The 15563-nt window shown below is 36.7% G+C and overlaps 1 protein-coding gene across 2 annotated transcripts in view; it reads left to right on the top strand.

Moving 5' to 3' along the window:
- TUT7 (terminal uridylyl transferase 7) overlaps positions 1–12927 on the top strand; it is a 36252-nt gene extending 23325 nt beyond the window's left edge. Inside the window, exons 18-29 of one of the 2 annotated variants that reach the window (XM_075488580.1) lie at positions 329–432; positions 1429–1518; positions 1688–1720; positions 1829–1906; positions 2556–2733; positions 3463–3510; positions 3624–3715; positions 4199–4314; positions 8231–8556; positions 10472–10548; positions 10721–10784; positions 11913–12927. In XM_075488580.1, coding sequence (XP_075344695.1) covers positions 329–432; positions 1429–1518; positions 1688–1720; positions 1829–1906; positions 2556–2733; positions 3463–3510; positions 3624–3715; positions 4199–4314; positions 8231–8556; positions 10472–10548; positions 10721–10784; positions 11913–11980 — 1274 coding nt within the window. In that variant the 3' untranslated portion in view covers positions 11981–12927. Of the gene's footprint in view, positions 1–328; positions 433–1428; positions 1519–1606; positions 1721–1828; positions 1907–2555; positions 2734–3462; positions 3511–3623; positions 3716–4198; positions 4315–8230; positions 8557–10471; positions 10549–10720; positions 10785–11912 lie in introns of both variants that reach the window. The other variant, XM_075488577.1, reaches the window with a different exon arrangement.
- The last annotated feature ends 2636 nt before the right edge of the window (positions 12928–15563 follow it).

Here is a 15563-nt window from a genome sequence, read left to right as displayed (position 1 = left end):
CAAGAAATTATCATTCTATAGTGCTTGTTTTGGTGTATCTCACATGAATTTAATATAATTGGAGTGAACTATCAATGATCTCTTAAGCTTATTTTTCTGTAACTTTTAGACTGATCTTTACTGGGGGGCTAAATGTGTATTTGTATATATTACGTTCAGCAGATTCATCATGTTTGACAAATGCCTAAAATATAACTGAAACACAATTTTGGTATCAACTAAGATCTTATTTTGTAGCCTTTTTACTACAGTTTAGAGTTATTTGTAGACCATTTGATACTGTTATGACTGTATTGCAGTCATTCAGTAATTAAACATTTCATCCTAGGTTTAAGAAATATCTTGCCTATAACAACTGCTAAAGTCCCGATTGTCAAATTTTTCCATGTCAGAAGTGGTCTTGAAGTAGACATCAGTTTATATAATACTCTGGTAAGGTTATCTCCTTTTTTATTTTTTTTAATAGAAAAATGTGGGTCTGCTTCTTGAGATTGAAGTGATTATTTTGTTGAGGTTCAATAATCAACTGTTTCCAATTACCTATTGCAGTTCTGGAATAGAAAGAACAACTCTTTTTTTGTTTGACTATGAGTGGAGTCAGTTGCACAATTGCAACTTCAGAGTTGTCACTTCTCTAAGAAAATATATTGGATCTTCAGTAATAGTAAAAATAGTGGTTTAGGTGTTTATGTCTTTCTGTAAATGAGAGAGACAAAATAACTTCAGCTTTCCTACACCCCACTTCCAGTCATGGCTCTTGCTTAGCCTTGAGATCTGCCATAGTGATTTTGAACCCAGCTTGCCTGAACTGGACCATCTGTTAGAATTTACAAAAAAAACACAAGTTCTTGGCCAAATATTTTAAAAACAAGTTTGGGATTTTTTTCCATGTCTCTGAACTTCAAAAGCCAGTTCCTTGAAACATCAAATGAAAGTAAGTTTTAGAGCCAAGTATTAAACTTTCTGAAGCTTTTTTATGAGCTCAATAGGAGTCTTGAGGAAGACACCTCAACCACTAAATAAGTCTGCAAGTTTTCTTCTTGAAGTTATGCATCCATAAGGGTCAGTTGATAGCTCTCACATTTCTGGGCTCAAATCTCCTAGTTCAAGAACTTACCTCCTACCAAATACTTTGAAAATGCAGTAGTAGACTAATGCTTCCCTTTCTGAAGTACTGTTATGTGAATGCTGCTTTGTACCACTTCTGCGCAGATTAAGGATGTTGATCAGCTTTTTAACAGAGCAGGTGATAACCTCATTGTTGAATGCTTCCTTTCTCAATATACATTCTACTACACAGGGCTTCACTTCGGCATTTCTTGAGCGCACAACTTTTCAACAAAGTTTTTGGTTTTTTGTGTTTTTTAGCTTATTCCTTCATTTCTTCAGAGCTCCCGTATTTTCTATATTACTTTCTTATTTTTATAGGCGTTGCATAACACAAGACTCCTGTCATCATATGCAGCCATTGATCCTAGAGTAAAATATCTGTGTTACACAATGAAAGTCTTTACAAAGGTAAGTATATTTCAGATATTCTAGAAGCAGTAGTGCCTGCAGCAAGAGACGATAACCATAAAAGATACAATTGTGTTTCTTTTTCTAGATATGTGACATTGGAGATGCATCTCGAGGTAGCCTTTCTTCTTATGCATATACTCTTATGGTGCTTTATTTTCTTCAACAGAGAAATCCACCTGTCATCCCTGTTCTTCAAGAGGTACAGTATACCAAGAAAGAAACAAGTATCTGTACACAGTACTGACCAGAAGAATGTCAGTGTTGAACCTGAAAGGCTCTTCTAATGAGTTTAATATTATGCTTTCAGATCTACAAAGAACCAAAAAAGCCTGAAATTTTAGTTGATGGCTGGAACGTTTATTTCTTTGATAAGATAGAAGAGTTGGTGAGTAAATCGGAAAGGTTAATTTGAAATGGTGTTACCTGTAGCTTTGCAAATGAAAAGGAATTCCTTTTAAGAAACATTTGTCCTCAAATATGGTGGTAGAATATAGAAATGGAAGTGGAGTAGCTATTGCTTTGAAAATCCCGATCCCATAGCATAAACTTTAAGAATATCATTTGTTGTAATTCATCTGTGGGGAAAAGAAATCTGAAAAATCTGAAAAAATAGATTAAAAAATTATTTTAAGGTATTAATGATGATTAATTGCTCTGTGTGTCACATTACTGGGTGGAGATAACTCCCACAAATACCATCTGCATATCTATCTAGTCATAGCTGGTTAATCCTGTTGAAGAATTTTGTATTAAATAGGCACATAAAGTGAATTAATAAATTCTTTTTTATAACAGGCAAAACCTAATGTTAGAAGTTTTATTAATTCTCCACTTTTTTTGTTAATATTTTTAAAAATATTTTTAAAATCAATATTGTATTATTAATACCAAGTATGAAAGGAAGGGAAGTATTCTGGTGTAACTCAATTGTGTTTCATTATAAAATAAGACTTACATTGTTTTAGTTTCCAAGTTACAAAAATTATTCTGCTTAATGTAAGTACTGGAAGTAAAAATATTTCTGTCATTTTCAGTCTGCTGTTTGGCCAGACTGTGGCAAAAACACTGAATCTGTTGGGCAGCTGTGGCTGGCACTTCTCCGTTTCTACACAGAAGAATTTGATTTTAAAGAGCATGTCATCTGCATTAGGAGAAAAAATCTGCTTACAACTTTCAAGAAGCAGTGGACCTCCAAATACATTGTAATTGAAGGTAAAAGCACGTGAAGTCCATGAATACGTGGAATTTCTTTAATGCCCATGTGAAAAATTTGGTCTTTCCACAAGACTTGCTTGTTTTTCTATTACTTGATTATAATCTGTTATTTGCTCATGTTTTGAAATCATTGCAAAATTCCCATTGAGTTTCATGAGTGCTAAAAATATTCTTAGGGGGTTTTTTCCCCCTCTACTGAAAAGAAGCTACAAAGCAGACTTCATACTTTTCCATGATGACAGTAACTGACAGAAAAATAGATTTAACCAAATCCTTTGGAAAAGAAATTAGCTGTAATGCAATTGAGGTTTCTCACAAATACTAAGTTTACCTGACTCCATATTTACATGACTGATTTAACCCTGTGTATGTATGATTACACTGTTAAGTAATAGCATGGTCTCTATCAAGAAAATGCAGTGACGCATTTTAGAAGTGTTCCCTAAACCGCTTTATGGCCCATATGACTTTCATGGAAAGAGTATCTACTCTCTTGTCCACACATTCAACTTACTCTTTTACAATATTTTAGTCAGTTCAGAGCTGGATAGCTGTGATCCTTTGTCCATGGAGTTAATTTTTTTTCAGTAAATTCGCAGTAATTTTCAGCTCAATTTCGTATATTAATTCTGCATCGGGAATAGCTGCCTTGGGTTGTTTATGTGTATGTATACACTGCTGATCTTGTCCTGGACTTGAGTAATGCCTGTAATGCTTTTTGTACAGACCCCTTTGATTTGAACCACAATCTTGGAGCTGGATTGTCAAGAAAAAGTAAGTCTCCTGTTAACAAATTTGGGTACAAAGTGAAGGTCTTGTCTTAGATCTTATTTTACTGGCTTGTTCGACGTTTGCATGATGGTTTTTGTTTTTTTTTTCTTCCCTAGTGACAAATTTTATAATGAAGGCTTTTATCAATGGCAGAAGGGTATTTGGTACCCCTATAAAAATATTTCCTAAAGAATATCCATCAAAAATGGTAAGTTGCTTCGAAGAGCACTATGTGTATGCTCTTGGGTGTATAACTTACCACTTGCAGGAGTATGGTTACACTCTCTTTAAGCTTTTCTCTCAAATTTCAACAGTACTCTAAAAATCTTTATGGGAGTTATTACTGAGTACTGTTTTCATGTTGTTTGCACGTAAAATGTGTTGGCACACAGAATACTAATTAAGTCAGAGCTTCATTGTACAGGCTTACATATTTTAGTCCCTATCAAAACCAACCTACCATTTCTTAAAACTGCAATTTTAAAAAAGAGCTTGCAGTCCTGGTGGTCAGCAGACTGCCTGTAAAGAAGAGGCCAGTGGCCAGTTAATCTCGTCACATCTTTCAGGAGTACAGCTACACACACAAGGTTTATTCTTCTCTGTGATTCTTGACTGGTGTTTAACACTTGCTTAATTGTCTTGATTCCCAAGTGTATGGATTTTCATTTTAAATGCATGATTTCTTCTTCAGGAGTACTTTTTTGATCCAGAGGTACTAACGGAAGGAGAATTGGCACCAAATGATAGATGCTGCAGAATTTGTGGTAAAATTGGCCATTTCATGAAAGATTGTCCCATGAGAAGAAAGTGAGTATAGTTTCAGCATCTGTGTGGAACATTTCCTTAGGTTTGTTTAGAAGAAGGATTAGGATAGTAATGCTAAAGCAAAACTTGTACATGCTACAGATTATTTCCTTTACTGTTGAAATGAAAATGTATCAATACCAGTTTTGGAAGTGGCGGATGATGTTGGCTTTTTAAATTTTTGGTCTGTGTTGAGTCACTTACTTAACTTTTGCCAGCATCATCTGTAGTGGTTTTTTAACAGAATCTTTTCACAGAACGCTGCAAAACTACTTAGCTTAAGATAGTAAAGCTGACTGTGCACTTCATTATATAGGAAAGCAGTAGTCGTAGTCAAAGATCTAAATGCAGAGCTGAATAGCTGTGTGCTGTGAAAAGGACTCACAAAAGCCTTTTATATATTTTCATTTAATAGCTTCTAATTCTAGAATCCTGTTGCTCCCAGCAAGATGCGTTTTTTTGTTATGTTCACAGAATCGTGCAGTTCATGTCAGAAAGTGAGACAAGAATGTCACAGCAGTATTTTTCTTAGGCACATATATATGAGAACAATACCCTGTTTTACATCCAAGAGAAGGTTTCCTGATCCTGAGCAACCAGATGTCCAAAATTCAGCAACTATCTTCTTGTAACAAATGCTAAACTGATCTTCCTGCTCTTCATATTATGAACTGTCTACACTTGAAACTGATCCATTGATTTTTTTTCCTAGTTAAGACAGAGCTCTTTAAAGACTTCATGTCTATAAAATAGTGAAAATTGGCAAATAAAAGTTAAAGAGGACAAAATCTTGAAAGCCTTTGTGCTTACTTGTGAGGTGAATGGAAAAATCTAACCTTTGTTTAGAGTTCTGTCTATGTTAAAAGCTGTAATTAAAAATCACCTGCACTTTTTATGTAAGTAGCTAAAAAGCTACTTACATCAGATCCGATGAAGTAGCCTTTCTGCTACACAATAAAGAATTGTGAACTTACGTTGTTGAGACTGTTAATTTTGGAATGTATTCAGCTTCAGCAAATGCAAGTACAGTAGCTGATGATAGTTTGAAAATAAAGCAAGCTGAAGGTGGTGTGAAAATCTACTCAATGTCTAAACTGCTGTCTTAGATGCAATGGATTTTTAATCTTGCATTCTGGAGTGAAACTCCAGTTCATTGCACATACGCAGCTATGTTCTACACAACGCTAGAGCAAAAGTCAATGGGATTTTGCATCTAAGAGCATAAATGCCTTAGGGGGTAAGACAAATGATACATCTGAGTCCTCTGTCCAGCCATTGCAATAGGAGATGCTGTCTGGAGGACACACTAGTTGGCTGTTTTCTGTAATCTCTTCTCATGCAGTCCCTCAGCATCTGCAGTTGCTGTGTAAGATATGTTAGAGCACATACCTGCCCTGGTCTGGTAGTACTCATTTGTGGACTGGAGTTGTTTATGATTTTGTCCTTTTTGTTTGGTTGTTTTCTTCTGAACCTGATTCTCCTGTTTTCCTTAATCTTCTATGGCAACCGATATGCTAACTGATGTGTAAAGTAGTAGTTTCTTTCATCTGTTTAAAGCCAATCTCATTTTAGTTTCATAAGCATTCCAGAGGTGTAGCCTTGTGGGATTTAGTTAGTAATAAGACTGCCTTGATGATTTTTGTAAGCCATGATTGTGTTCACCCTCTAGCTTCTCTCCAGGTTGGAGTCTTGGCCTTCTTAGTATCTCTTCCTAAAAGACTTCATCAACACATCATTTTAGCTGCCTTTCTCTGTATCTTCTCTAACTCTATTACAGAATCACAGAATCGTATAGGTTGGAAAAGACCTTTAAGGTTGAGTCCAACCATAAACCTAACACTACCACAACCACCACTACACCATGTCCATAAGCACCTCATCCAGATGTCTTTTAAATACCTCCAGGGATGGTGACTCAACCAAAGGCACCATCTTATTACTTCGTTCTTAAAATATTGAGACCAGACCACCATGCAGTGCTCAGATGTAGGCACACCGTGGTTTTATGTAGCAACAAAACGATGTCTTCTGTTCTTAGTGTTTTATCCATCCTATCACTACACTCCCTGATAAAGAGTCCCTCCCCATCTTTCCTGGAGGCCCGCTCTAAGTACTGGAAGGCTGCTATGAGGTCTCCCTGGAGCCTTCACTTCTCTAGGCTAAACAATCCCAGCTCTCTCAGCCTGTTCTCATTGGGGAGGTGCTCCAGCCCCCTGATCGACTTCATGGCCCTCCTCTGGACCCAATCCAACAGGTCCATGTCTTTCTTATGTTGGGGGCCCCAGAGCTGAACACAATACTGCAGGTGGGGTCTCACAAGAGGGGAGTAGAGGGGGAGAATCACCTCCCTCGACCTGCTGGCCACACTTCTTTTGATGCAGCCTAGCACTGGCTTTCTGGGCTGTGAGTGCACATTGCTGGGTCATAGTCAGTTTTTCATCTAATACCCCCAAGTCCTTCTCCACAGAGCTGCTCTCGATTCACTCATTGCCCAGCCTGTATACATGTTTGAGTTTGCCCCAACGCAGTTCCAGGACCTTGTGCTTGGCCTTGTTGAACTTCATAAGGCTCGCATGGGCCCACCTCTCAAGCCTGTCAAGGTCCCTCTGGATGTCATCCCCTCTCTCTAGAGTATCAACCACACCACTTGGCTTGCTGTCATCTGCAAACCTGGTGAGGGTGCACTCAATCCCACTGTCCATGTCCCCAGCAAAGATGTTAAATGATACTGGTCCCAATACAGACCCCTGAGGGACACCACACATCACAGGTCTCCACACAGGCATTGAGCCATTGACTGCAACTCTTTGAGTGGGACCATCCAGCCAGTTCCTTATCCGCTGAGTGGTCCAGCCATCAAATCCATGTGTCTCCAATTTAGAGACATGGATGTTGTGCAGGACAGTGCCAAATGCTTTGCACAAGTCCAGGTAGATGATGTCAGTCGCTCTTCCCTTACCCACCAATGCTGTAACCCCGTTGTAGAAGGCCACCAAATTTGTCAGGCACGATTTGCCCTCAGTGAAGCCATGTTGGCTGTCACCTATCACCTTCTTATTTTCTATGTGCCTTAGCATAGTTTCCAGGAGGATGTGCTCCATGATCTTGCTGGGCACAGAGGTGAGACTGACTGGCATATAGTTCCACAGGTCTTCCTTTTTTCCTCCTCTTTAAAAAAAGGGAAGCTCACCTTGAAGCTCATCTGCCATTCTTTTGCCCACTCATTTAGTTTTGGGAGGCATTTTCAAGTTGCTTGCCATTAGCACTGCATCTGACTGACCGAAGGAGCCTAGTATCATCTTCAGACTTGGAAGCTTCACTGATGTCTCCTTATCTAGGTCATACTTAAAGAAGTTAGATAAAACCAGGCCGGCAGCGGTAGCTGTTTCCCCACTGCTAGCTCTCTTAAGTCACATAGAATGTTAGAAGCTTCTCCCAGTAGGAGAAACTTTTAGAGATACTGTGAATATACAGTTTCAGAAGGAAGTGAGATTTCTGATTGAATTGTACAAGAAGGAAAAAAATAGAACTGTAGGCCTATTTTTTTATACTTTGTTAGCATTTTGCTTGATGTTTCATTTCTTCCACTGTCTTTGCAACTCCAGCACCCAGATTTTCTGTTGTTTTTATATTTTTTGAGATATAATTATTAGAATTTAGGGCTGTATTGTAATCTTATTGTAAAGTTAAATTATTAAATATATGTTACATCAGTGTAGCACTGTTTGGTAGGAGAGTCAAAGGGACAGGTACATTAATAACCTACTGAAGAAATACATGAAATACATCTATTGTCTGTAGACAGCACTTGGGTTTGTGTGGTTTTTGGGTTTTTGGTTTTCTTTTGTTTTTGGGGGTTTTTTTCACTCTGAATGTGTGTAAGGCCTATGAACTCTGTAGCATTTTTCTGCTCCTGCAGACTAAGACGGCGTCGTGATTACGAAGATATCAAAAACCAGAGGTACACAGAAAGTAAGGAGAAAAGAAGCAAAGAGGACAAAGAAACTCGGAATAGAACAACAGAAAAGGAGAGCTCAATCAAGGAGGGAAAGTTTCATCTATGTACACCTCAGAAGAGGAAACTAGCAAGGGTAATAGTGGAAACTGGAAGAGAAAAGACTCCTAGGCAATCAGCAGAGAAGTGGAAGCGCTTGGAAGACAGGGACTTAAGAGAAAAACGTTGTTTTATCTGTGGAAGAGAAGGTCATATTAAAAAGGAATGCCTACAGTATAAAGGAGCTGCAGGTATGAAACTCATCAAGCTTGAGTAGTTTAAACAGAGCTTATGTTTTTTGGTATTTTTAACAGGGTTGACTAACAGGTAAGGTTTTAGCTTTGAATGGCGTCATGTAAATGCTATCTTTTTTTTTTTTTCAAAGTAGTCACATTTAGTCAGTTTTCCCTTCATCCTCACCTACCTTTCAGAACTTTGCTGTATCCCAGGAGATTTGACATGGTTTCTCTTAGCAGGTAAGATGCTTGTAATAGAAAGGGTATGAGTGTCTAATATGTTGAAATTGCTTCCATTGTCTTCACTATGTAAGTTTGCTAACATTTCAAATTACAGCTTCTCTTTCAGTACATCATAACTGCAACAAAAGCTAGCCTTATAGCTCTTCACATTAGCTGAAACAGAATTATTCCATAAAGACCCTAAAGTCACTATCAAAGTGTACAAGTTGCTCAGCTAGAATATTGTGAATGAAATAAAATAAAGAACATTCCTGCCAACTCAGCAGAAGGATACAGCAGTTTGTCTTACTTTTCATGGATTCAGTTTGCAACTTTTACTTTAAAAAAAAAAAAAAAAAAAACCAAAAAAAAAAAACCCACACCTGCAAAAATGCCCCCAAATCCAGATCCTGACTGACAGAACTGAACGAAATAATGAAATACTTGCTTAGCAGTATCTAAGTCATCCTTCAGATAAGACGGATCTCTCATCATCTGTGTTGTAAAGGAAAATCATTCTAAGGTAAAACTGAGACTCCTTAAGACAGTGAATGGTACTTCTAGTTAGCTTCCAAAGGAACACAGTATTATTGTTTCCCTGTAGGTAAACCTAGGAGCATTTAAATTCATGCTGGAAAAATCTGCTCTAGAGATTACTCATGACTTGACCTCTTAAAGTAACAAATAGGAATCCTTTGTATAAACATAATTTCAAACCAGCTCTTCTCTACTAGCAAAAATGTTCTGTCTGGCTTGAATCAGGAGACTTCTTAATCAGATGTAATTAGTGGAAGAAGGCATAAGACTGTGTTAACAAAGTACTGGAAGCAGGAGGAGAACGGTGCAAATATATTCAGAACTTTCAAGGTACTCAGAAGCGTTCTTAGTTTGATAGACCACTAGAAGTGTTGGGTGGAGAGAAAAGATGTTTAAAAATTGAAGCCACATTTTATTCAGCTTCTGACCTTTTGAAGGTATATGTTAAGTCTAAATTTAAACTTCTGAGTTTCTTTATCTTTGACCTTGTCTCATTGAGCATTTCTTTCTAGCATTCCATTTGCCATGATACTGAGTTTGCCAAGGTGAAGGGGAGTATGCCTCACTGTTTTGTAGTCAGTGTCATTGGTGTATTTTATAACATTCATCATGTGAGAACTACATTGAGGCTGTACAGTAACTATGTCTAAAATCATGAATTCTGGCATAGGGGTTTTTGTCTATTATCTGCGTTTTGGGAAATGTTGTATTTGGATTTGAAGAGAATTGCTGTAGGTTGGGCTTTGTCTGTTTCTTGCTGGCTTAGTGCCTGAAGTGTTCTTTCTAGCTGGATAGAGGACTATGAACAAATGGACCTAACAGATCAGACTTCATTCTTTGCTGTGCTACAGACATGTTGTGAGACTATGGACTTATCACTTATCACCATATCTTCATTCATTGTTTGAAGGTCCCTGTCTCCATCTGATTCTGGAGGAGGATACATACCTTAATTTATTGTAGGTTCCTAACTTAGATGCTTAACTATAGATGCATCTCACCTCATTGTGCCAGTTTTCCACATTATAAAACTGAGGAAAATAACAATGTCCTACCTTCTACGTACTATGAAGGTAGATTGCAAATGTTTTGGTATTTTTATATCTTATGATACCTGAAATGGAAACTAGTTTCAAATTAGCAAATCTTTGTTATATTATGATCTTTTCAGGTGGTTCAAAACCAGAAGTGTTTTGTGGATCCCCTTCTTTACCCAGCACTGCCAAACATGCTAGTAGATTAAATCAGGTAAACATCAAGTGTCCTTTTTATTAGATCTTTTTCTCTTTAAATGTTCTAAAGTCCATATAAAGTAACTAAAAATAGCTTTACTTAAGCTTTCAGGGAGAATTCTTTATTTTTTATTGTGGAATGCCATAATTTAATTTTCTCGGTTCATCACTGTGTATGTTGTTTACAGGGAGTGCTTATACATGAAGAAAAAAAGAAACAAAAAGGAAAAGTATTTTTAAGTCCCCAGTCAGGTTTGTATATCTTCATTTCATTCAGAAATTCTGTATAAAAGCATGTATTTTTAACTTGCTTTCCCCATCAGTCCTTATGGGAACTCTGCCTAATTTGCTGAACCAGCAGCAATCTGGACAGGTTGCTAGATAATTCTGGAGTGAAGCCACATTTTTTTTTTTACTGGAAAAGTGTGCAATTTTTTTCAGTTTTGTTTTGGAAGCAAAACTTAGGCATGTCAGTCCTGTGCATTTTTTCTTTAACTCTGCTAGATTTATTTTGCAGAAGGATATGATGGGTTTTTATCAGTCTCTCTTCCCCTCTCCTGTTTCGGCATACATGGGGGGTTCTGTGTTTCTTCAGGGATGATATATGGAGCACTTTCTTGTGAGGCTTCCTCAGAGTAATTGTCTAGAATTCCACGTGATCAACTAATTTAGGAGACACTATCAAAGCACATCCTTGGTCTGAGCTGCTAAAATGCAAGGAAGTTAAAATTACACTTACAAGTAGCAGTCAGATGATAATATAAAGGCCTTTATGTACTCTCTCTGGATCAGAGATGTTTTGTGTTAGATGCACGGTCACAAATGCAGCTTCCTTACAGTAATTTCACACACTTATTAACAGGTACAATGAAGATTTTAAAAACAACTGCTTTTTTTAATTACTTTGAGTTTCTAGTGCAATTCTGCAAACCTCTTAGCAGCTTGGGTTATTTCAATAAAATATATAAATCTCTTCTGGGGCACCTGAAGGGGGACCTAAGTAGTCTTTACAAACTTTGGAAAACTAAACTGCAATTAAGTATCTCAAATTAAATTCTCATTTTTGTTGGGAAGACGCAGTATTTTCTGTTTTCACTGCAAGGCTTTTTCAAATCTAAGTTTGGGGATTTTAAACACAAAGTCACCTGTCATAAGGTGTTTAGTTGAAAAAAAATGCTAGTTTTCAATTTTGTATTTTAGTATTTCCTCCAGCAGGTAATGATCTAAAGTTGATCTGTGTGTGCTTTCATTATAGTTTGACTTAACAGTAATTTTATCCTGTCTGATTGTTTCAGTTGTTTTAAGTCTTGTCTTTTTTCTTTTTTTCTTTTTTTTTTTTAAACTTTTAAAGTGTGATGCTTTTTTTCCTCCCAATCTTAGGCAGCCTTTCCAATAAATACATGACTCAGGGAAAAGCCTCACAGAAGAGGACCCAGCAAGAATCATGAGAGATATTATGCACTGTTAAATTGCAATACGGGCCCTTCATTCATTTAAAAAATTTTCTTTGGCTAAAGCATCTGGATTCACAGGACAGCAGCACAGACAACTTTCAACTTAAGTTTAATGAAATATGGGTGTTTTTATTTTAGATTGCTAGTACAAGCAACTGTGGATTTTATTACAGACCCCTGCTCTTAAATAGATTGTTTGAGCATTTTAATAGAAAGCCATGATGTTTTGTATTTGTTCACTAGGTAAATCGTATAGAAAAGGGCAGGTACTAAAAATGGACTGTTTTCAAGGTTTTGTCATTCCACCTGACAGTTTTAAAATGCACTAAAATTGTGTGCAAGCCAAATACATCATACTTTCTTCAAAAATTGATTTTTTTGAAGGAGCAAATAATATTTATTAATGTTGATTGTTTACTGAATCCTTGTGTAAAAGTGTTTTAAATGTTTGTAGACTGCTACATTATTTTTTTTCCTGTAGAGAACTGAAAACGTAGACAGTAGTAAACATACGTGAAACAATCTCTGGACAAGCAGTGCCATTGAGATTTCTTGGGTTTTTTCCTTGGGTGATTTTTATGGGAGTTCATTTGCTGCTGTGCTTGTGTACAAGAAGAAAGAAAGACTTAAGAAACAGATCAGTCCTGTTTGATGCTGCTAAGAATCTTTTTCAAGGCCTTGGGGATACAGATAAAAATGCTTTAAGGAATAGAGGTATTATACTTGGCAACTGGGGAAAACGTGTCCATTTTCATAAAATGTGAAGAAGATCCTTGTACCAGCTAAGAATTTAATTAGTAGTATGAACTTGAGCTTTACTTGAAGTCCTTCCAGAGCTGGTAATGTACCGTCTATCTTGTTCAGGAAAGAATTAATTACATGGTAAAATTGAAACCACTGTTATTTATGACTTTGAAATAAATTTAAAAAAAAAAAATCAGATTTAAGTTTCGGTATTTATTCTTAGGTTGTAGTTTTCAGTATTCGTGACTTAAATGTAGAATTAATGATAACTTACTACAATTATCTTGTTTTAGAAATGTCATGTTTAATTTTTTTCCTTATCCATCTATTTTTATTAAACTTGAAAGCTAGAATTGCCAAAGTGGTCTTAGTGAACTGGGATCCTACCTCCTGTTTTGGTTTTCATCCATCTGTAGCTGGCTATCTGTAAACTTCTAATTGTGCAATGTTTGCAAAAAATTTCTTTTGTATTCTTTCCTTAACATATTTTCAAGCAAAATATTAGCCAGCAACAAAAAAAATAATTCCAACTTTGTCTTCTATAGCATATTTCATCATATGAAACTAAGTCAGTTTTTCCCTCAAAAATAAGTTCACTCTTGTAGTTTTTCATTTATATACCCCCAAAAAAGGAAGGCTGACATGCCTTCTGTATGCCTTATTTAGCCCTCTATTCAGAGTTACTTTCAGTTTTGCTGATGGCAATGAAATGTGTAAGCCTTTAAGGGACTATGGCATAACCTCAAATATAGAAGTTATTTAAAAAAAAAAAAACCACCACTTACACATACTCGCCCTCTTCTATTTATGATACTTTGTAGTTTAGCGGTGAAGTTTTCAACTGTGAAATTTCTGAACTCACATCTGAATGAAAACTCATTCTGCAGATCTACCAGTCTTCTCACTTTGAAGCTGCTGCTTCCTTATGCAACTACAAATTCTATATAGTTACTAATCTCATAGCTCTAAAATAAAACCCCCAAACTTGGGTTATATATTACAAACATTATACTAGTAACTAATAAATCCTTTGTTTGCTAAAAGCGTAGTTAAAGAGCACAGTCATAACTTACAGAATGATATGTGACACAGAATAAACACAGTTGAGGAGGCATACGTATGTGCTGGATTAATTTGTGATAAAATTTAGTAAACAGATCGAAAATTAAAATTGAAGACAAGTTAGTTCTTCATAACAATTCTTGATATTCAAGATCCTGCTTGCCTTATGGGAGTATATTCTCAAGGGAAGCAACTTTCCATATACAAAGAAGAACTCTGAAAGGACACACTGCATTAATAAAAAGTTTCTAGAAAAAGAACAGTATTAAAACTAGTAGTAATAAACTAAAATAATAGTTTACAACTAAATTCATGCTAATAAATGTAATAATGCATACCAATAAACTAATAGTTTAAAAGACCTCTTCTGAACCACCTGTATACTTAGTCCCTGTAATGATATGGAGGGACACTGAGTTGGTAGCACTGTTTATTTGTGCTGCTTTTTTAATTTAAAAAAAAGTGCTATTGTCATATTTCACAGGAATTTCACATGCTTTTGATGTCCCTGTTTCCAAAGTTGGAAATGTCTTGTACTACGAGTAGTTAGTTATCAGCACTAAAAAAGGAGAAGGACAATATTCTGTTTCAGGTATGCAGCAGTTAACTGTCTGTCTGAAACAGGCAATTTAATCTCAGTTAGCTATAGAACTACTAGATTAACCCACATCCATCTCCCCTAATTTAATTGTTCTGGTGGGATTGTTTCATGGCTGTATTTCAAATCAGTTTCTCATCCATTAAAAAATTTATTTGAATGTATTTAATACACGGTGATTTATTTTATAAATCTCATCACATTTTTATAAGAACTGCAGAAGCCACATCAAAAATTATCTTCGTTAGTAACTTTTTGGGGCCTGAAACAGCTACCTAGAATGGGAGCTTGCTAGCAAAGAAACTACTTTTTTTCCCTCTACGAATAAAGTTATCAATATTGTTTCTTGTTATTCACTTGAACTATTTAGATTTTAATACTGACTTTTGCTTTTATCATCTTTTGGTAACGTACTGAAGATGAAAAGCACCTTAGAGAAAGGCTGTTGTTCTAGCCCATGCTCAGTCCTTCATGCTGAGATTCATTCAGCAGACAGGCGACTAAAGAGTGATGATTGGAAGCATCCTAAGGAAGTACAAGAAGGTTGAGCTCCTTATGCCTGCACGGTAGACTGTGAATAAAGGAGAAGGTATTAGCTGGGTTTGTACACAAGCTTCCCCGCTCCAAGCACACGTATTACTGACTTCAGCTTCAGGCTGATAGTGCGTTTAAGCCCCCCCGCCCCTAAACGGGTGTGTTTTAGTTAAGGATGTGTGCCCAAATTGTGCGAGTTGTGTGTGGAAGGCACCTTTTGTGTAGCTAAAGAAAATACAGCTTTTTTTATACGTGTGCTACTTTGAGGTAGCAGTACTGTGCCTCATTAAAGAGTACTGGCATAATTACGTATGTAAAAAAGGAAAACATCTGCACACTTGCTATCAAGTTCTTCAGAACAGCTAAGCCCAGAATCAGGTACCCAAAGTTGATGTGGTGATGAGATGCAGACATGTTGCTTGTGCTTGGACTTTGTAAACACAGGTAATACAGGTTTAAAGTATTGTCTAGCATATTTAAGGATGCTGTCAGAGGAAATGAAAAACGGGTACTTGTTCTCCTTCTGGCATAGCCGTGATTCAATTTAAAGTAATGGGATTAGCCTGCCTGGGCCAAGGCTGTCAGGGTTTCTCACCAGCACCAGGAGCCACGCCAGCACACCTACCCCGGCTGCCACGA

This window comes from Mycteria americana, chromosome Z (genome assembly GCF_035582795.1).
Source record: "Mycteria americana isolate JAX WOST 10 ecotype Jacksonville Zoo and Gardens chromosome Z, USCA_MyAme_1.0, whole genome shotgun sequence".
Taxonomy (NCBI): Eukaryota; Metazoa; Chordata; class Aves; order Ciconiiformes; family Ciconiidae; genus Mycteria; species Mycteria americana.
This window is presented reverse-complemented; position numbering and strand designations above follow the sequence as displayed.